Source organism: Triturus cristatus, chromosome 9 (genome assembly GCF_964204655.1).
Source record: "Triturus cristatus chromosome 9, aTriCri1.1, whole genome shotgun sequence".
NCBI lineage: Eukaryota > Metazoa > Chordata > Amphibia > Caudata > Salamandridae > Triturus > Triturus cristatus.
Window position 1 is genome coordinate 488227059 of NC_140592.1, and position 23530 is coordinate 488250588.

Genomic DNA, 23530 nt, shown 5'->3' on the forward strand with positions numbered 1-23530 from the left:
AGATAGTCCCCCCATATCAGAATGGGGATGACATCCACAAATGGATGACTGCTTTGGAGAGGGCCTGCAAAGTACAGCAGGTACCCCAAAGTCAGTGGGCAGCTATCTTGTGGCTCTCCTTTTCTGATAAAGGTAGAGACAAGCTCCTCACAGTCAGTGATGAGGATGCAAATAATTACAAAGTCCTGAAGAGTGCTCTGATAGATGGGTTTGGCTTAACCACTGAGCAATATAGGTTGTTGTTCAGAGACACCCAGAAGACACAGACACAGGACTGGTCTGATTTTGTGGATTGTGCCACTAAGGCTTTGGAAGGTTGGTTAACTGGCAGCAAGGTGCAGGACTATACAGGATTGTACAACTTGATTATGAGGGAGCAGATCCTTAGTAATTGTCAGAACCAGCTCCTCCATCAACACCTGGTAGACTCAGATTTGACCTCTCCCCAAGAATTGGGAAAGAGGGCAGATAAATGGGTCAGGACCAGGATTAGGCCTAAAAATCAGGGTGGTGACCAAAAGAAAGATACCACCAAGCCTCAAGAGAAGGGTGGGGATAAAGCAAAAGAGAAATCTACCTCAGGGCCCCAAAACTCCACACAGGGTGGTGGGTCCCAAGCTCCCTCCTCTTCCACAGTTAAAAAGCCTTACTGCCATGTGTGTAAAACACCTGGGCATTGGAAAACTGACAGCAGTTGTCCACAGGCTAAAAACAAAACTGTTCCTCCAACTACTCCTGTCACACCACCTATTACTGTCAGCAGTAATCCCCCAGGTGGTGGGAGTGCCCCCAAAAATTTGGTTGGGTTTTCTTGGGGAACACAGGGGGATCCTGGCTTAGCCAATTCCCCTGCAGCAGCTACTCTTGTCTGTGATGGTGGCATGGGGTTTGCCAACTTCACTGCCTGTCCCAACACTTTGGGTAGGTACAGACAGGAACCCTACATCAATGGTAGAAAAGCTGAGGCCTACAGAGACACTGGAGCTAGCATCACTATGGTGGCCCATAGGCTAGTTCCCTCTGAGCAGCTTTTGCCTGGTTTCTCATACCAGGTAACTAACATTGATGGCAAACAGAACAGTCATCCCATGGCAGAGGTATGTCTCAGCTGGGGAGGTGTCACTGGCCCTAAGAGGGTGGCAGTGTCTCCAACCTTGCCTGTGGACTGCTTGCTGGGGAATGACTTAGAACTCTCAGCTTGGGCTGGAGTTGAACAAGACACCCATTCCAAAATGGTAGGCCTTTCCAAAAAGGGTAGTGGGGTTGTGCCAGTCACAATCCCTGTCCAAGTAGCTTTCCTCCCTGAAAAGGTTGGAAGGGCAGTGGTAGCCACAGCCCAGGCACAGACAGACTTCCCTGTAGGGACTGACAGAGCTGTGACAGTCACAGCTCAAACCCAAACTGAGTGCCTTCCCGAAAAGGTTGGCAAGGCTGTAATGGTCTCAGCCCACACTCAGACTGAGATAGGTGTAGTGAAGCCTGAAACAATGGATCACTCCACACAGACAGAGAGTAGTGGGGAGGAAGAAAAGTCTCCCTCCCCCCAGACATTAGGAAAAGGTCAGCCTCCTCAGGGATCTGACCTCGCCCCTTGTGAAGGAACTGCCCCAGAGGTAGCCAGGCCTGGCCTGGCAGAGCCTCTGATGTCAGTGGCCCCTTCCAAGGTGGGACCCAGTCTGGTGCAGGTAGCCTGCCTCTCTCTACCCTGCCTCAGTCAGCCCAGGGCTGCAGAGGCCAGGGAGGCCAGTGGACCCCAAGAGGGCCCCTGTCCACAAGAACCCCCCCTTCAAAAGAATGAGGATTGCCTGGTTAGTTGCCCTAGCCAGGTGATGGGTAAAAACATTCCTGAGGGATCCCCTTCACAGGTAGTTAGGGACCTCCCCCAGAGGGATTCTGTTGGGCACAGGCAAACCTGGGACCTTAGGGCCCCAAACCTGACCTGTCCCTCCAGTAAGCCCACAAAAGGGACCCAGCCTCCAGCTTTAGGTAGCCAGAGGCTGACCCTGAGAGCACAGTGCAACTCAGTTAGAGAAAGAAAGGCATCCATGGTGGAGGATGATTGGAGGAAGCTGAGGCCTCACTTTGAGGACACTCACTTCAGTACTCCATCTCAACACCAGCCTTTTTCTTTGCAAAGACACACCAAAGGTAGAGATTCCCTATGGTGGAGACCCTATGATATCTCTAGGATGAGGGATTGCTTAGTGGACCATGAGACAGGGGGTAACCATGCCAGTGCTGGTTCTTCCTTATATGGCCACTCAGGCAATAGAGGCTTACCTTGTAAAGGCCAGCCTTATCTCCTTTCGTTTGGGGGGGGGTTGTGTAGGAAGGTGGATATCTGACTATGGTTACCCCCAACTTTTTGCCTAGTGTCTAGCTGGTTTTTCGACTTAGTTGGCCTGAGATCCTGCCATTCAGGGTCTCAGGCTGTCTGCTCTCTCTTTAAAATGGATTCCATGTACCCTAGGTACATTCCCAATTGGTAAGGATCACCTTATTGGACCCTGTACAGTGTACCCTAGGTACCCAGGGCATAGGTGTACCCTAGGCCTCCCAGGGGCTGCAGCATGTATTATGCCACCCCTGGTCTGGCCTTCCAATCAGACACAACTGGCTGATCACTCAGCTGGGGCAAGGTCGTGTAATCACCCCTTGCTTAGGTGTAGTATTCCTATACCTACCTTATATATAGACACATGTGTACCTATCAGTCACTCCTATGGCAGGCCTTAACAATCCTGGAGGCAGAGTGCTTGGTAACATGTGAGATGGTGCTCTAGCATGAGCTGAGCCTGTCTGCAGCTTTCGGAACCATGTCCTTATAGCTGTTCTATGATATAGCCTACCATATACTCTTAAAGTGCCTTATAATCTTAAACGGTTATGGTAACTATGGTTGGGCTGTATCAAAACATGTCGTGTAAGGTGTCTAACACTTTGGAATAATACCCCCATACCATTTCTGGTGATGAGGATATTATTCCTCCCTTCTAGAGGGAGAGACATGTTAAAATCATACTTTGCTGTGTAGCCTCTGACCAAAGCCTCAGCATCACAAAATGGATGCTGCTGCCACGACACAAGTCTGACCTCCTGCAGCTGGGAGTGATCCCAGCCAGGGAGGCCTGGACAATAGGTTTCCTGCTTGGGGAGGTGCTAGCACCTCCCCAGACAGCCTTTAGTGTATTGGGGCAGGGTGGGCTGAAAGGAATGAGACATGCCTGGGGCACACAAGGTGTTCCTTGCATAGTCCAGTTCAAACCGGTGCTGGGGCACTCCAGCCCCAGCTCTGGCGCGAAACTGGACAAAGGGAAGTGGGTGTAACCACCCCCTCCCAGGTCCCACCCATAAGGCGTGACCTAGCAGGTAGTCCCAGCCCCCCAGATTAGTATAAGAGTGGGAGTTGGGCCTCAAGACTTTAGATTATCCTGAACCTGCAAAACTGAACAGAAACTCTGGACCTTCGACATTCGACGAAAGAAGAAGACTGAAGAATCTCCCTTGTAGCCAAGGAGTGGCTACCCTGTGCAAACAGGCACCATCAAGTGACTACCCTTTGCTTTGTGAAACGTTCGACGAGGAACCGACTGCAGAGCCCGACCAGAGCCTTGATTTCCAGACTTCTCCGACCCTCATCCACATCTGCAGCAGAGCTGAGATCCGTGGAGGCGACGAGCGACGTGGGACCGGCTACCTGGGAAAAGTGGCTAGTAACTTACAGCGCAGCTTCTGAGGTACCCTCGAAGTTGTGCACCGGGGATTGAGAAGCCCCAACCCCAAGCACCATCTGCACCGAAGACCAGCCCCCCACACTCCACGAGTCCTGCGTGGGGCCCTTCAGCATTTTCCTGCTTGCCGCGTCTGTCCGGTTGCTTGCCCGCTGGCTAGTGGCCTTTGTGACGACGCTCCCTAAACTCTTCTGCGCTGGTTTGGCTCCTCCAGACTGGCTCCCGCTTCTCTGCAAAGAAGAAGCACCCCAGACCTTCCTGGTCTGCACCAGAAGCAAGTCCCTTGTTCTTCGTGGGTTCCGCTTGCCAAGGCTTGGTGAGTCCTAGTCCAACTTCGACGCCGCCGACAGCAAGAGCCTTCGTGGGACAGCTCGCCTCCTGGTCCTGGTCGTCCTCGACGCTTCCTGGTCCTCCTGGCTCCAGCGACAAGCTTCACCTTCACCTGCAACTCTTCACGACATCGCCTGGTTCCTTCCTGGTTCCTTCCTGGTTCCACGTGGTCACTGGCTAGTGACCTTGACTCTGTCCCTTCTGCTTGCAGGTTTCTTCTCTTCGTGATCCCAGCCTTGGGATCCACCGGACACTCTCCCCTGACTGCCTGTCAGCATCTTTCTTCAGGCATCCATAGGAGTCGACGACGAAAACGACGCATCTTCACCCCTATGCACCCGCAGCCTGTGGGCTAGGTAACTTGGGTACTCCGGTGCTCATCAGGATAGTGACTATCCTAGTGTCTAGTTTTCAAGTCTCAACTTCCTAGCTACTCCGGAAGTGTCCTAAATCTATCTATTTCTAAACTGTAACATTGCTATTGACTTTTACGCATTACGCGTGAGTGTTTCCACTCTGCACACGAATCCCGTGGGCCTCCCACTCCCTAACTAACGCTAGTGTAGTGTAGCCCCAGCGATTCCCTAGGCCTAGGCCTATTCTATTTCCGTGACAGTGGTTCTTATACCACTTATTTAGTATATGGTTTGCGTGGCCCCTAGGGCCTAACTGTATTACTTACCTGTGTGACTTACTGTATGCATTAATAAGACTGTGTTGTACTTACCTCTAAACTCATAAAGAGTGCTGAGGGTTTGCTTAGAATAAATACACTTTATTTTATATATATATATGTTGTGGTGTCCTTTCATTTGGTATTCAAGGGATTATATATGGTATCACAGCTGGCTTCACATGCCATTCAGAGTTTAGCCTAAGACTGCTCTTGTCCATGCTACCACTAGGATAGCTGGTCTATAAGGTTGACTTTACAACCAATCACCATAAGGGTATTTGGACTGATATAAGGTGTACACTATAACTAGTGACATCATACATCAGGCCAACTTCTCACATGCACCATGAACATATTACACGAGGCGCCCTCAACAATAAAAAGAGAGACACAGACTCGACCCGTAAGCCACCAAATGCCCACATTGGAGAGCAGATATACCCCAAGTTTATCATTTCGGATCATACAGCTAGACTTTTCATGGGTAAGACTACACTTATTGTGCCTTAAATAGAACATCAAGGATTGGTGCGGGTAGTGGGGTCATAATTCCATGGTGTTATACTCAGCTTATTAATGACCACCTATCTGCTCACTTTGTTCCACTCAATTTGGTCATTAAGACCAATGGTATCCCCCTTCTCTGAGTAGATCCAGCGGGCCTCCTTCACAGCCAATCTCTTGTCTATTTCGCCAATGTCGCCACAAACTTTCTCCAGAATGACCCACTTTAAAAATCTAAAGTGATGTTGCTGGTCTCTGTAGTGTTGTACCAATCGTGTAGTGAGCTTGCCGGCCCTGATCGTGCTCAGATGTTCCTGTATGCGTACCTTGACCTTTCTAGATGTAAGACCAATGTAGTGTAGGCCGCATGGACATGTCAGTCTGTATATTACATGGCATGTATTGCAATTGGTAAACTGACGGAGAAACCAGGTTCTCCCACTACCTAGTGTAATTTCAGTTGTTTTCTCCGTCAGTTCACACACCGAGCAACTACCACAGGGATGATGTCCTGGGGGTAGGCTTACATTATTCGGACCATGGGCAGATCTTGTATGCACCAGTCTGTCCTTCAGGTTTTGCGTCCTTTTAAACGCGAATCTGGGCTGGGGCATCTGAAAGTCACTAGTTGATAACAATGACCAGTGTCGCTTGATTATTTGTCTGATCTTATTAGACAACGGGTCAAATGTCAGAACTACTGGCAAGCTCTCCCTTGCTTCCTTTTTATTCCTCTCAAGCAATGCCTCCCTAGGTGTATTGTGAGCCCTTTTGCGAGCTCTAGTGATGATTCTCTTAGGGTAAGCACGTTGTTCCAATTTCATGCGCAAAACCTCTGATTGATGTAAATAGTCAGTTGTGGAGGAGCAGTTTCTGCGATATCTCAGAAACTGACCAACCGGGAGGTTGTCCCTTAGAGCTCTGGGGTGGTACGAGCTCGCGCCCTGGGGGCTCAGGAGTGGTTTTACGACACTCCTCAGTCCTTTGTTATGCAATGTGTGGAGTTGGCCCTTACCCGAAACTATTTCTGTCATAAAGATGCCCTGTATTTACAGATCTCGGGGACATCTATGGGCGCTACATTCGCGCCGAGCCTGGCATGTATTTATGTCGGCCAATTCGAGGAACACTACCTGGACCATCCCTCCAATCCCTTCCAGGGGCACATTTGCCTCTGGAAGAGATATATAGACGATGTTCTATGTATTTGGACGGGCACTCAACAACACCTTTGTGAATTTCTGGAATGGCTGAACTCGCTTGACATCTGTTTAAAATTCACCTGGCAGTTCAGCAGAGAGACGGCAACGTACCTTGACATCACTGTGGTTAATGATAGACTTAGCACCAGCGTTCATCATAAGCCCACTGACAAAAACTCCTTGTTGCACTACCAGTCGTACCACCCCAGAGCTCTAAGGGACAACCTCACGGTTGGTCAGTTTCTGAGATATCGCAGAAACTGCTCCTCAACTGACTATTATCCAGTATTAGGGTATCTTTCATAGATTCACATGCCTGAATCATTCCCCGTCGTCGGGAATGGGAGTCGCCGGTAAATAACAAAGTAATGTCCAGAAGACATAAGACAGCCATAGGCCTCAGAGGCCTTAGCTTAGTAAGCTATCCACGTCCTTATGTAAAAAGGACCAAATTTTGGCCAGAGCCAATCAGCTAACACCACCCTCTAGAACCTTCCTGGTAGGAGCTCTAGTCCCTCAGATTTTCTACCGCACGTTGTGCTAAGGGAGTCTCCACTGAGCTCTGCTCATTTCTTTGGATTTGACAGTATTTCTTCTCAACTTTCTGGATTTTCAGCATGGCTGATACACCTAAGAAGGGTTTATTCAGGCCCTGCGCCTCTTGCGGAAAGAAGAGGCTACATATCGACGACCAACACAAGGACTGCTTGTATTGCCTCTATCCCAGTCATAGTTCTAAGGACTGCAAGGTATGTCGGACTTTCTCTTCTAAGACCTTGAAAGACCGAGAGGGGCGCCTTTTAATCTGGCTGCAAAGGCTGAAGGACAAGGATGTGGTGTCCTCTGAGGAGAGTGAGAGTTCCTCAGTTGCGTCTCACTCCTCATCTAAAAGACCAAGGGTGGCATCGCCGGGCCCTTCGTCGCAGCCACCTCAAAAGAAGACGCAGAAAAAGTCTTCAGAGGTCCAGGATTCGCCTGTTCCAGGGAGCTTGTCTCCTAAGGTGATGCCCCACACCTTCAAAAAGCCTATTGCCACCTCGTCGACGACAATGTCGACAGTAGCGTCGACGAGAAAGTCTCCTTCGACAGCGATTTCAGTTACATCGTCGACGACGACTATCGACGATGACATCCCATTCCATGTCCTCGACGACGACAACTCCATCGTCGACGGCAGGCAAGACAATTCCGTCGACGTTAGCCATAAAAAAGTCGTCGTCGAGTAAGCTGTCGACGGGAGGGTCGACGACGACACCGTCGACGAGAGCTTCAACAACATCATCGTCGACGACAACATCGTCGATGAAGACACCGACGACGAAGACACCGTCGACGACGAGGGTACCGTCGACGAGAATATCACCGTCGACGCCGTCGTCGACGTCATCGTCGACGAGGAGACCGTCTTCATCATCCTCGTCGTTGACGACGACCCCGACGACGATCTCGTCGACTGCATTGATACCTGTAACGTCGGTTACAGCTATACCATCGAGCCCCTTGAGGGGTATAGACACGGACGACCAGGGTACATTTGTGCATGTACAAATAACCAAGCGTGCATTAACTCCGGCCCTCACTTCGCCCAGTAAGGTCTCAACCTTGCCTCCCACTCGCCTCTTTGAAGAGGAGGATTCGGATGACGCTAGTCTCTTTCCTGCGGCGACTAGTCCATCACAGCTCCATGTAAAGTACCAGGATGTCTCGGATTACGAAGACAATCCCCAGGACTATGAGGAGGTTCCTCATCAAGAATACATGCCGCCTCCACCTTCCATGGTGTGTCTACCGGCAGCCTTGGTCACAGACCTTCAGCTCTTAATAACGGACTATAAGCAGCGTTTTCCGACTCCGGCACCTCCACCGATGCCTGCGGGGCCTTCCACTCCACGGCCACGACCGCCTCCACTGCTTTTGGAGAGGACGGCACCTCCGCCTCGGCCCACCACGGACGACGAGGAGGAGGAGGAGGAGGAACCTGAGGAAGGAGAACTCCAGGACGTCCAATCCCAACAAGATGAATGGGACGATTACATCCTTCCGGCTCCTGTTTCGCCTGTCCCTACCACAGCCGACTCACCGCCCGACGACATCGGCGGTTTCCACAACATCATTGAAAGAGCGGCCCAGCGCTTCCAGATCCCGATGCCTTCGCATCAACAAGACTGTTTCTTATATGACTTTAAGGAACCCTTCAAGAAGTCCGTCCGGGCAATTCCGATAATTGATTATATTTGGGACCAGGGCATAAAGATAATGCAGAACCCTTCATCAGTGCCACCGGTTCTACCACGCCTGGACAAGAAATATAAAGCTCCGGACACGGCTCCGGTTTGTCTTACAGGCCATCCAAAGCCGGACTCGGTTATCACTCAGGCTGCGCAGAGGAGGGCAAACAACCCAGCTGCGCTGTTGACAGCTCCGCCGGATAAAGAAGGGCGACGTATGGATAACATAGGGAAACGTTTCTCCTCTATGTCAGCCTTGACAGTGCGTGCCTCCAACGCTACTGCACTATTGGGACGGTACAACCGACAAATGTGGGCGGACATTGCCCCATATCTAGCGGATTTGCCTTCTGACTTAAAAGAAGAGGCAAGGAAGATTCTGTTGGAGGGTGAACGATCTGCCACGGAACTGATAGACTGTGCAATGGATATTGCTTCCACAGGTTTTAGACAGCTGGCTGGTGCGGCTGTTCTCCGGCGCCAGGGTTGGCTCAAGGCAACTTCTTTCAGGCCGGAGGTCCAGACAAAAGTCCTGGACATGCCTTATGATGGCCAGCTTCTATTCGGTCCTCTTATTGACGAGGCATTGCAAGGTATCAAAAAAGATACAGATACTGCCAGAGCCCTGGGGTCTCTGCAATCTCGGAACCCTTCCTTTCGTGGGTCCAGAGGAAGAGGTCAGACTTCCTCCAGAGGAGACTTTCAACAGCGTTCCTCTTTCTCCTCTTCCCAGCAGTACCGTCCACAATCTCAGCAGCGACAACAGTCGTCTTACCACAAAACTTCCTTTCGTAACAGAGGAGGAAGACAAAAGGGTGCCGCACGGCGGCAATGACTTCCAGATGCAGCCGGTCACAAACTTGTCTCCATCCTACAAGATTGGCGGAAAAATCTCCCATTTTCTCAAAAATTGGCAAACGATAACTACGGACCGATGGGTCCTCCAATTAATACAATTCGGCCATTCCCTGGAATTCATACAAATTCCTCCTCAAACTCCTCCCCGCCAAAGGGCTCACAAAAACCTGCGCCCATTACTCAAAGAAATAAAGATTATGCTTCTAAAGGGAGCTATAGAGAAAGTTCCCCTAAGCCAACGAGGGAGAGGGTTCTACTCCCATTTTTTTCTCATCCGAAAGAAAGAGAAAAAATGGAGACCCATATTGGACCTCAGAAATCTCAACAAATTTCTGAAAAAACAGTCGTTTCGAATGATTACCATACAGGAGGTTTTGCATTTACTCAACGCAAACGACTACATGGTGTCGGTGGACCTTCAGGACGCCTATTTTCATGTCCCAATACACCGCAACCACAAGAAGTTCCTGCGTTTCATGGTGGCGGGCAGGCATTACCAGTTTCGGGTTCTGCCTTTTGGGCTCAAATCGGCGCCACGCATTTTCACCAAATGCCTAGCACCAGTGGCGGCGTACCTACGCCGTTCCCAGCACCAAGTCTTCCCGTATTTAGACGACTGGCTTATCAAGTCCCCATCACAAGAAGGCGTGATAAGATCTTCCAACGCTTGTCTGACACTCTTCGAGTCACTGGGGCTCACTCTCAACCACGACAAATCTGTCCTGCAACCATCCCAATGCATGCAATTTTTGGGAGCCACACTAGACACCATCCACAGGAAAGCATTCCCGTCACAGGAACGCCAGGACAAACTTCAATCTCTGGCACTCCAGGTAATGACAAGAAAGACACTCTCGGTGCGCCTCTTCAAATCCCTCCTCGGGATGATGTCCTCCTGCATTCTATTAATCCCACATTGCCGCTTACGGATGCGACCCCTACAAGAGGCTCTGTCGAACCAGTGGATCCAGTGTACAGGGTCTTTCGACGACGTCATCCAAGTAACCCCGGCGATCAAACAGGCTCTGCAATGGTGGGTTCGCCCCAAGAACCTTTCGCAAGGCTTGCCTTTCTTGCTTCCTGCTACTCCTCATATAATCACCACGGACGCCTCCTTGGAAGGCTGGGGAGCTTTCCTTCAGGAGCTACAGATAAGCGGAAAGTGGTCCCTTTCGGAGAAAATGCTTCATATCAACCTTTTAGAGCTCCGAGCAGTCTACCTAGCTCTAGTGGCTTTCCTCCCGAGGATAAAGAACTCAGTAGTGCTTGTCCGGACAGACAACACCACGACAATGCACTACCTGAACAAGCAGGGAGGGACTCGTTCACTGACACTTTCGCGCGAATCGCAGAAAATCTGGAACTGGCTGCTCCGCCACAACATCTCTCTCCGAGCAGATTATGTTCCAGGCACCCACAATGTGTTGGCAGATTATCTAAGCAGGAGGCAGGCAGCGTGCCACGAGTGGGAACTGGATCAGCAGGTCCTCGACAATATCTTCGCCCAATGGGGCACACCTCAGCTGGACCTATTCGCCACCCAACGCAACGCCAAATGCCAATACTTTGCAAGCTGGCATCCCCAACCAGGATCCCTGGGGAATGCCTTTTCGATAGCATGGTGCAACGTCTTTGCATACGCCTTTCCGCCATTTCCCCTGATCCCCAGGGTACTACGGAAGATGAAGGCGGAACCTTGCACTTTGATATTGATAGCCCCAGCTTGGCCACGCCAACACTGGTTCTCGGAACTTCACCTCCTCTCCCAGGAACCTCCGATCAGGCTGAAAACGTTTCCATCTCTTCTGACGCTCAGCGATCAGCAGATTCAACATCCGGATCTAGCCTCTCTCAGGTTATCAGCTTGGCTCCTGAGTTCAGAGAGTTTCGGGGCCTAGACATTCCTCCAGACTGCAGACGAATTCTAGCTCGGGCTCGAGCAGATAGTACCAACAAGACCTACTCACTCAAGTGGAAAAGATTCTGTATCTGGTGTAAGACGAATAAGTTGCATCCTTTTTCTTCCACCCCAGGACAAGTCTTACCCTACCTTTTACATCTGGCAGAATCTGGTCTTGCTCATGCCTCCATTAAAGTTCACCTAGCTGCAATCTCACGTTTCAGAAGATCTTCTTCCGGCCCCTCTTTATGGTCTCATAGACTCATAAAGCAATTCATGAAAGGACTGTTTCGCACATTCCCTCCAGTAAAGCCTGTTCCACCGGCCTGGCACCTTAACATAGTTCTAGCTCAATTAATGAAGCACCCGTTTGAGCCCATCCACAGAGCTGACCTTAAATTTGTTTCCTGGAAGGTGGCACTTCTACTAGCTCTCACCTCGGCAAGGCGAGTGGGAGAGCTCCAAGCATTCTCTATCCAGGACCCATTCCTGCAATTCAAAAAGGATAGAGTCCTTCTCCGCACAAATCCAGCTTTCATTCCCAAGGTTCCATCTCACTTCCACCTCAACGAACCTATTGTTTTACAATCATTCTTCCCAAATCCACAAACAGTGGCGGAACGAACTCTACATTCACTAGACATTCAGCGTTGCTTGAAATTTTACATTGAGAGAACGAAATCTTTTCGTAAATCAAATCAGCTATTCATAGCCTACAGCAGACCTCGAAGAGGGCTTCCGCTCACAAAACAGAGCATTTCCCGCTGGATTTCTTCGGCCATTTCTTTCTGTCACCAACAGGCAGGACGTCCATTGAGAACAACGGTCCGTGCCCACTCCACAAGGGCCATGTCTACTTCCATGGCTCTTTTTGCTGGGGTGCCCATTGTGGACATTTGTAGAGCGGCCACATGGAAGACGCCGCATACCTTCACCAAGCATTACTGCCTGGATGCGGAGATCATGAAGGATGCGTCAGTGGGCCAAGCGGTACTACGTCATCTTTTTAAATAGAGGTGAGCCCTTTCTTTCATCCCACCATCCTGAGTTTATGCACATTTCGCACTATAATGTATGCATTACTTATTCATTGCTTTACAGTAGCACTGTTATTTATCCCAGATAGATGTGGTTATCTAATACCTGTAGGTTATCCATATCTTTCGAAATGTGCTTTTTTCACTGCTTGCTACTCTGATTCAGGCATGTGAATCTATGAAAGATACCCTAATACTGGATAAGGAACGCGTTACTTACCTGTAACTGCGGTTATCCAGTATTGGTATCTTTCATAGATTCACATGCAACCCACCCGCCTCCCCTGGAAGGGCTCTCTCGGATCTCTCAGTATACAGCTGCTTAGCACTGTGCTCACGAAAATCTGAGGGACTAGAGCTCCTACCAGGAAGGTTCTAGAGGGTGGTGTTAGCTGATTGGCTCTGGCCAAAATTTGGTCCTTTTTACATAAGGACGTGGATAGCTTACTAAGCTAAGGCCTCTGAGGCCTATGGCTGTCTTATGTCTTCTGGACATTACTTTGTTATTTACCGGCGACTCCCATTCCCGACGACGGGGAATGATTTAGGCATGTGAATCTATGAAAGATACCAATACTGGATAACCGCAGTTACAGGTAAGTAACGCGTTCCTTTACATCAATCAGAGGTTTTGAGCATGAAATTGGAACAACGTGCTTACCCTAAGAGAATCATCACTAGAGCTCGCAAAAGGGCTCACAATACACCTAGGGAGGCATTGCTTGAGAGGAATAAAAAGGAAGCAAGGGAGAGCTTGCCAGTAGTTCTGACATTTGACCCGTTGTCTAATAAGATCAGACAAATAATCAAGCGACACTGGTCATTGTTATCAACTAGTGACTTTCAGATGCCCCAGCCCAGATTCGCGTTTAAAAGGACGCAAAACCTGAAGGACAGACTGGTGCATACAAGATCTGCCCATGGTCAGAAGAATGTAAGCCTACTCCCAGGACATCATCCCTGTGGTAGTTGCTCGGTGTGTGAACTGACGGAGAAAACAACTGAAATTACACTAGGTAGTGGGAGAACCTGGTTTCTCCGTCAGTTTACCAATTGCAATACATGCCATGTAATATACAGACTGACATGTCCATGCGGCCTACACTACATTGGTCTTACATCTAGAAAGGTCAAGGTACGCATACAGGAACATCTGAGCACGATCAGGGCCGGCAAGCTCACTACACGATTGGTACAACACTACAGAGACCAGCAACATCACTTTAGATCTTTAAAGTGGGTCATTCTGGAGAAAGTTTGTGGCGACATTGGCGAAATAGACAAGAGATTGGCTGTGAAGGAGGCCCGCTGGATCTACTCAGAGAAGGGGGATACCATTGGTCTTAATGACCAAATTGAGTGGAACAAAGTGAGCAGATAGGTGGTCATTAATAAGCTGAGTATAACACCATGGAATTATGACCCCACTACCCGCACCAATCCTTGATGTTCTATTTAAGGCACAATAAGTGTAGTCTTACCCATGAAAAGTCTAGCTGTATGATCCGAAATGATAAACTTGGGGTATATCTGCTCTCCAATGTGGGCATTTGGTGGCTTACAGGTCGAGTCTGTGTCTCTCTTTTTATTGTTGAGGGCGCCTCGTGTAATATGTTCATGGTGCACACACTCATGCCCTCGAACCCGCATGTGCGCTCTACTTTGCAGTCTGGAGTTTACTTAATTTCATTAATCTCGAACTGGTTTCTTCCTTCTATATCTATCTTTGGTAAGATGGCTGCCGCGTTTTTCATCCTTTAGTAGAGATCCGTTTTCCCACTCGAGGGGTGCTGTTTGTGAGAAGGAATACGTCCTTTGCATATGGGGTGTTAGCCCGCTGGATTCGGGCTTGTTGTTAAGTCATACGGCACACACTCAATAACCGTTCTGTGGTTGGGAAACATTTTTCCAGCAAGTTCTGAATTACCTGAAACCAGGACCCAAGACTACTTTAAGATGGCCGCTGCATTTCCCCTGAGTATATTGATACGAGCCGGGAAACCGCGTAGTCTCGCGAGATGGGGCAAGAGCCGGTTTTGAAAACAGACACAGTCGCGCTGCAAGTTGTTCCAGTGTTGAGGTACCGCCTGGGTGTACAGTTACAGGGTAAGCTGGGGGTACATGAGCCACAGAGAAAAGGCTGTCTGCACCCTCGGATGTTGCGTGGATGTCGCGGTATGTGAAAACCAAGGTTATTTTTAAGCGTGGCACGAATAGGAGGGGTGTCGTCTTCGAAGCCAGCTCAGGTGTGTAGAAATATTTGAAAACGGGTTGTGCTGACGTGAGGCATCAGAAGTGAATGGGTGAATCACTGAAAGGGTACATGGTTGAGCAGAACTCTCAACCTGTTAGGTGAAAGATCTATGAGAGATCGAGGAACAATAAATGCGCAGAGAATGTGCCGTGTTAGACTAGGTCTATATGGTCTATATACTTTTTCTACAGGTGCAGGCACCAACTACGGTCGTGCTTTGCAGAGCAGGAAGGCGATAGTAAAGAGGTTAGAACGCCCCTGCGACTGGTTGGTGGCTGGTATGTGGGCCCATAGCCCCAACTAGGTAATGGATTTAAGCTCATTACCATAACCATTTTTTAGGATGGACAGTGAATACATCCCCCGCCGAACTGATTAAGCTGTATGTTTGTCTTCTTGTGTTTGTCAGTCCATTTTAAAGGTGTGTGTCCAGAGAAGGTGATCTTTGACCCCTTCTTGCCCTGATGAATTTGCCACAAATTTAATTGGCAATGAAACATGTTGGCCGTCATTACCAAGGTATGCAACATGCTGTGTTTTTAAGTAGTGGGATAGACTCCTAACCAGAATAAAACAATTATTTGAGAGTCTATATACCATCACTATTTTTTACTGTCTTTGTCTGCACAGTTTATGTGTTTCTCTGTTTTTTACACTACACCGTCTTGTGTTATGTGTTTTTTCACTGGACACTGCACACTTTTTTCTTGAGAGAGAGTTGCCGATGATGAAATAAACGTGGGCAAGCTGGTGAGAACCAACCAGTAGCTCCTCTGGTGGTGCGCACGTGAGGTACTCTCTCTCTCTCTCTACACATTTTTTCACCTCTTTATCATCGAGGGTTTCTGTAGAGTGTATCTTTTTGTGGACTGACTTCACATTCTCTTTCATTCTGACTTTTCTTACCTACTCAATTTTTAATTTTGTAGCATTCTGGATGGGTTGTCTCCATATAATATAATATAATATAAATGAGTGTTGGTGGTTTGTGATAAAGCACACTTCCTCCTCCTATTCCAGAACAAAAATAAATTTATGCTACCTTGTAGCAAGCCACCCAGCACTGACGCAGTGCCATCATCCATCACCCGGACAGGCAGGTGCTACGTAAAGGGCAAATGGAAGCAAACATAGCACATTAGCTCAGTGCCTAGTTAGCCGCCAACTAAGGTTCTGTGTGGATCAAGCTGGAATGCATTGCCTGTGTTACACCTCCCAGGGCTAGCTACCACACTACAATGGTAATGAGGAAGGTCCACCTGGAGCGGACTTGTCCATTGCCTTGCATCAGGCAGGTCATGTGCGAGCTTCTGTTGCCATCTCGGTAGACACAGCCAGGCATAGTCCTCACGACTTCACCCTCTACTCGATAACGGCTCATGTTCATCAATGGCACAGGATAGAAGGGTATTGACAATAACAGTGTCTTTTGTTTTTTGGAACTGTAGCTCATTGGATTCGACATAGAATGGAATTTTCAAGAGAAACAGAAACGTGTGTACATGAGACCATGCATATGATGCAGAATATGGACAAAAAGGGGAGCGGGGAAAAAAAAAAAAATACATGAAACGGTGGATCTCATCTTATTACTAAAGGTGTATACAGTACTACCATGAAAAAAAAACCACAGAAAAACAAAAGAAAAAAAACCTCAAGAAGGTGCTAGATCCAACGATTATCTTGGCTCATCAAGGATATCGACAAGACACAGGGGCTGCTATCTCACAATCAAGAGTAATCCCTTAGGTCTGAGTGCTCACCTAAGGCCTGCCATGATCAACTTGATCAAGGAGAACAGCCGCCTGACAAAAACAACACCCCAACAGCAGCTCAGGCAGATAGATGGGTGAAGGACCGCCCCAGAACTCCTCCTCTCCATGTGGGAGCCAGAGCCAAACCTTAGCAACCATTGAGCGAGTGACACGATCACCTCGGTTGCACTTCAGTGATGCAAATGAATAGTTCAACAAGTACTTTAGTCATTAACAAAAAACACAATTAAGGGAAACTATCCTTAATCCTGCACTAAGCTTGAGAAGAAAGTTTCAAGCTTTTTTTTTTTTTTTTTAAATCTCCCCGATACTGGAGGTGAACACAACTATCGTAGAGCCATCACAGTTTTAGATGCTCATTTTAATACTCATTGTTTCAAGACTTTAAGCACTTCAAACAAGCAGTGGCAATGCCAATAGGTCATCTTATGAATGCACTGCCAGGCCAGACCTCAAAATCCATGTACATTTGTTATTGCCCTCCTCCCAGCTGTGCTGCTGCCAGAGAAAAATGCCATAAATCATCTAGTTACCTACGACACTTTAATAGCATTACAATGATCATGTGTGTGCTCCTCAAAGTTTACGCTGAAGTAGCTAGATAAATTAACAAAATGACCAGAGCTGTAGGGAGAGCAAGCACTTTTTTTGTGAAGGCACACTTCTGCTCAATCAAAACATATACTCCTGTCTCCCAACATATGGACGAAGCCAAAGCCCCTTTCCTGGTGATTCTCACATAAATGTCTGGTGACAACAGCGCTGTTAAGTCAGTCCATAAAAGGGACTCAATCGACTGCTTCAACACCAGACTAAAGGAACTTGCAAACACAGAAGCCAGCCCTTACAAAGAAGTTAGAATGCAGAACAAACAGGTGTTATTCATCAGTTCTACTTTGCCTGATACACAGACAGCCTGGCGAATCTAAACTTAGAAGATTCTACACCTACAATCTGTGGGACTCAGCTTTTGCAAAACTTTCAGTAAGAACTGGAGGGGACTTGTCACATCAAGATAAATTGAAGGCACCACATCAAGAAATGGATATGTCACAGAGAAAGAAAGCTGCAGATACTGATCTGCTGAACCTCACTCTGCAGCAGAGGACGGAACGTGCTTCAACTGTGACAGAACTAATCACGTTGCTTAGGTAGTGTGTGTGTGTGGGGGGGGGGGGGGGGGGGGGTTGGGGTGGTGTAATAAAATGCAGTAATCCCATTAAGATGGTACCCCCCAATCAACCAGCCAGACTCCAGGAAGAGGTAAATTTGATGTATTCTTTAATATCAGGAGTACAGGAACCACCAACCTAAATATAGCTTCCCTCATCAGCAACTGCCAAACCCAGAATCTTCCTTTGATTACCTATCTAGCATTCCATAGGTTCGGACATTCGAAGGTTCTCAGATCTGACTCCCATAACATAAGAACCAGATCACAACACATCTTTCCCCCAGATCAAAAACAACAATATGAGATGGTGCTCAGACAGGTCTTTCTCTGACACCAAAATATTGTCTTGAAATACTCGAACTTTAGGTATTCCCTTTAAAACCTTCAATATCACCCTTTGAAAACAGGACACTAAACCAAATGGCATGCTGAGAAAATCTTTAACCCCTTCAGTGCCCGCCCCTTTCCCCGCCCAGTGCCGGCCGTTGCATTAGCGGGCGGGGTCTATGACGAGCTGGACTCGTCATGGGCACAGCGCCACCGCGGCCCATGACGAGTCCAGCTCGTCATGGGCACTGAAGGGGTTAAGCTTCCAAAAGTATAATTTTCAGACACCGGGACATATTCAGCAGCTGAGCAGCAACGTGCAGGAGAGGGAGCTTTCTTATTTTAAATTCCAGATGAGCTCAAAGTAAAGACCAAATTTAAGGGGCAATCAGGCCTTCTTTTGAATGAGTATTCTGGTTGGGAGTTATCAGGAAATTCATACACTGCTGCAAATGCAATGGAGGTGATGCAAAGTCTCACAGCTAGCTATTATTTCACAGAAGCATGCTTTGACTTTGTTCTGTCCCTGTATATAAGACATATGCATGCAATGTAAGTATGTCAGATGTGTTGGGCTGTCCCAGTATTCAAACAAATAATTTAAACACCATTTTTTTTTTTTTTTTTATAGTGCTACTCATCCTAATCTAGCGTGTTGGAGCACTTTACTTTACACGTACACAACACACTGACAATAAATCACATGTGTGCCAGTCAATGTAGTAGATGCGTTACATAAAGATATGTTTGGCTGTGCCAGTATTTACACAAATACCAATTTAAACAAGCATTGGCATAGCCAATAGGTCTCGCCTTTGGGACCTTAGTGTTTAGCCATGCAACAGTTGCATGGCTAAACACTTATAAGGTCCCAAAAGCGAGACCTATTGGCTATGCAAAGCGGCCGTGAAAGTGACCGCGATCACGATCAAACATCAAAGCGGCCGTGAAAGTAATCGAGGTAAAGCGCAGTGCGCTAGGCTGGCCTGGTAGCACTTTTTGGAGCCCTCTCAATAAGTCTCGCCAGACCAGCGCATGCGCTGGATCAGGCGAGACCTAAAAACACTACCTTGCTTAATTTTTTTTCTATAGCTACTCATCCCAATCTAGGGTGTCCGAGTTCTTTACATCACACGTACACACTGACAATAAATTGTGCGTGTAAATCAATGTACCGGATGTTTTACATAAGACAGAGAGGGACACAATGTGTAGGAGTCAAATGTCCTTCATAGCTCACTGTGGTATATTAGAAGGATTACAATTTATGAACTGCAAGCAACAAAAGAATCTGTGTTATAAGTAGCATCACACTTACCCATATACGTAAAAAAAAAAAAAATCTGCCATCTGTGTGTCACATGATGTGCTTTGAAGGAAACATATTAATCCACTGTGCTACTTTGATTTATATCTGGAACAAGACAAAACACATATCTCCAGCAAGTGCACTAACTTCCAGAGTTCTCTTATTATTATTGTTCCCTGAGCACACAAAGATCAGTGCAGCAGGTGCCTTAACCCCTTAACATATCTTAAAATGCAGACTTTGCAATCATGAAGGAGAACAGATTTTCGGCCACGTTTCTCCTTCTTGCCAATGTCTTTGTGGCAGAGTTTTAAAAAATAAATGTATGACAATGCACAGATATTGGATTGGGGTTGCGTCACTTGACGCAACATCTCATTTGTTAAATATTGTAATGCACTCAAATATACTCACGATATACCTGCTAAACATGTGTGAGATGTTAAAATCTGATGTCACTTCTTGTGATGCCATGTGCAATGTCACATGCCATGTCACTTGCATACTGCCTAACTTAGTTAGTACCCCCCACTTTTTTAGGTCTCGCCTAGGCAGCGCGTGCGGTCTCTTCGAGACATGCTGTATGCAGGAGATGGGCATGAAGCTCAGCCCACCTTTTTAATTGGCTCCTGTCACTGTCTTTTGTAAATGGTGCCTTATCATTGGTCAATAGGCTTAGTAGTCCCTCCTTAGCACCACCTTTTCTCTTCTTGTAACCTCCAATGAGGACACCCCTATTACATGTGTTGTTACTCTAAGTTTTAATTACAGCCTCGCTGCACAATTTTCTTACATGGTTTTCTCTTGCCTGCTGTTGCAGGCAGGTCACGCTCTCCTGCAATGCTTTTAAGCACCAGTTCTCTAGTTCCAAAGTGGCAGTTCACTGCACTTGATCTTTAATAAAGGTTTTTGTTTGTTGCGCGTGGCTTGCCTAACATTTTTTTTTTTTTTTTTAAATTGTAGTCAAAGCTGGTTGTTTATCAATGGCAGCTGCGAGTTGTCTTTTGTTGTGCGGGGCTCGCCTATGCTGGTGCCTTTATTATTTTTTCTTCGTTGTGCTGGTTATAATCCCTGCTCATTGTATTCCGAAGTGGCTCTGAACACAACCGCAACTAGTTATTTAAAGCTTGCTGTTTATCAATGGCGGCCCACACGTCTTTTCTTTAGATGCACGCGGCTCGCCTACGCCTTTCTTTTTCTGCGTTAGGTATAACCCCTGCTCATTACATTCCGATGTGGCTCTGGACACAACCACCACTAGGCTCTAGAGTGTCTATCCAATCAGACTTCACCACTCCTATGCAACAGAATGCACTCTCAACTCAGACTGGCCTCCTGCACAGAACACAGTACTGCCCATCCTCTTCTCCCAGGCTCCCTGCCTGTTCCGCCACAGCTGCTCCTCATTGCTTCAAATCCCTCCTTTTCCACCACAGTGCCCTGGCAGCCATCGACTGCATATTGGCATGCTCGATGACCACCACCCTAGCTGCGGGCTAACCACGAAGGAAACTGTCATCTTGAACTACACTTTTTCATGGTCATTGAGTCCAACAATACTACTCACCGTTTCAATTATACATAAAACTGCATTAAAAAATTAAGAGTACTCCAAGACTGTACTTTTCTACGTTTTAGTTATGTTGTTCTTTTGTTTGTTTTACTTGCTTATAATATTAAGTGCCACAGAGGTAAATATTGCATAGGACTTCTCAAATGTTACTTTCAGGAAGTGTTAATATTTATGGCTTGCCATAGTGTATTCTATTTTAAAAAGAAAACATGCACAACTATGACACACAAGATGCTTTAAGATAGTCACCTCATTGTTGTTCCTCTGCGTTCTGTGCGTAGAACCAAGGTTAACAAAGGGTGCGCATGAGCAGATGAAGAATGAGGAATGCTTGTTGCAGTATGTGGGTAATGGGTGATGCTGAAAGCATCTCACTCAACAATAAGAGGCTCACAACATTGTAGAAGAGCAAAGCTGCATAGGACCGGAACACATGCCAAGGGCGAATTTTGTACAAAGAAAGGTTCACATTTTAACAGCAGTAAAACAAGCATGTGCAATGCAACAGGTCTCACATAACTGAAGGTTTGAGCTATTGGTGCTGCTAATAATATCAAATGCAAGAGGTCTTGCATTACTGAAATTTGAGCTATTGGCGTTACAAATAATAATGCAACTCCAATAGCTGTTAACTTTCAGAAATGCGAGACCTATTGTATTGCAAATGCTTGTATAAGACTTATGCCCTGCGGATAAGGAATGTCACGACACCAGACTCATTGAAAGTTCCAGTCAACGAGGTAAATAGTGCTGAGCAGTCACTCCCACCAACAACAGATAAGGAAAATATGATTCGAGGGGGGAGTCAACAACTAACCTGTCATTGACAGCGAACTGTCACAAAAGGAACAAGGCCAGTATAATTTCCAGCCTAGCCCACAGCCTCCCAAACGTTGGTGGGCTATGACTGGTCAACAGTACAGCAACGAGAACTTTTTAGAATGACATGTTTGTGTGTTTGAATCCAAGTTAAGGAGGCATAAAGTCCACAAATCAACACACTGGCGCACAACGTCATCACGCATCCCGTTACCTTGAACGCGAAGTTGGGGGATGCATAAAGGTTGACGGAGCGCAAGAGGCCAGGGTCACAACGCTGACCCTATGACGCAGATCAACAAGACAAATCTGCGACTATAGTTATGCAGCGACTCCGAAGAACATGATAGGTATCCAAAACCATAATTGTCGAATCGAATCTGACAGCCAAGGAACAGATCGCGTTCCAGTTAACTCCCAGCTAAGTGTCTGCGTAGATAATATGGGAACGCTACATGCGTCACATTACCCGGCTTACTACATACAGCACCTGCTTGCATCCCTATGCTCCAGCCTCCAACTGGTATAGATGTATCTTCCTCAAATCAGTCAAATTCATGAATGTCATGTCGTTGCACTATTCCAGCTATGTCACTATTTAGGATCCCGATCCGATGACAGCAATAATACTTCGTTGGCAAACCAGTCGTAACGTCACTCCTTTCTAATGCAACAGTTTTAGTATCGCTCTACTCACCTTGCGGGCGGCCGTCTCCGCTGCGGCTCCTGCAGCCGTGCATTTTCGTTTTTGTTGTCTTTTCACTATTCAGATCTGCAAATCTTTCTCGCACACAAAAAGCATGCCGGGAAGAAAGTTCAAATTACCCGCCCATGTGGAACCGGAAATGACGCACCAGGAAGCCGTAATGCAGATACTGACAGGGGGCGTACGATCCTCGAGGTCGCGTCCACATCCTGTGATTCATTCTGGGCAAATCACTTAATGTCCCCGTGCTTGTATGTGTAATGTAATTACGGTGCTCATGTAAAGCGCTCCAATACTTTCGGGTCGAGTTCGCGGTATATAAATATGCAAAAAAAAGTAGAATATTACGGAGGCTATGATGTTTTCTGAGTCTATCGTGCTCCAGTTGGATTGCAGTTTCGAACAGAGCAAGTTAGCGATAGCCATCTACTGTTCTAAAGCGGGATGTCTGGGGCAGAGACAGCGAACATATTCACGGTTGTCGTTTATAAAATTACCCTTCCGAGTAAGATTTTGCCAAACGTAAATAAACCGTCGGACATTTTAGAAACTACTACCGAGAGTAGCAACGGGCGACCATGTTAGAGTGACCTTTCCCATTTAATGCAACGTAGATTCCTTCACGGTGTGATACTAAAGACACTCATTTTCAAACTAGAAAACGTAAAAGGGTTAACCAAATCCTTCCCCGATTATGGAAGCGTGTGTTACTGTCAGCCTTTAAACCAATCAAATGGCAAAATAACGACATCTTCAGAGTTAATACTAGGCATTTAAAGAAATACAATACTTTAAATTAAAATTCTGTCTCCACCCCCACACCATCGTGGAGGCGAACACCTCATTTACCGAGACAGCTGCTAAACAAAGATTGATGGGGCAGATTTACTAAAATTCATTCAGCGCAACGATGCATGAAAAACCTGCAGGGATGCATTGTGCAATCAGGAAAATATAGAGCACTGTCGTATTTATGACGATATTAACAGTTATGTTATATTAATGAATCCTGTAAAGCGCACGGTCCCCAGACAGACTCATAGCGCTGAGAGGGGATCAGAGGGTAAATAGGGAAGAATGTTCAGAAGAAGATACAGATGGGTGAGTTAAGAGTAGGCCTGTCCAAA

At 47.2% G+C, this 23530-nt stretch overlaps 1 protein-coding gene across 1 annotated transcript in view; it reads right to left on the reverse strand.

Moving 5' to 3' along the window:
- CDCA5 (cell division cycle associated 5) overlaps nucleotides 1-22553 on the reverse strand; it is a 138815-nt gene extending 116262 nt beyond the window's left edge. Inside the window, exon 1 of the mRNA XM_085625457.1 lies at nucleotides 22395-22553. Coding sequence (XP_085481583.1) covers nucleotides 22395-22437 — 43 coding nt within the window. The 5' untranslated portion in view covers nucleotides 22438-22553. The remainder of the gene's footprint in view (nucleotides 1-22394) is intronic.
- Nucleotides 22554-23530: the final 977 nt, after the last annotated feature.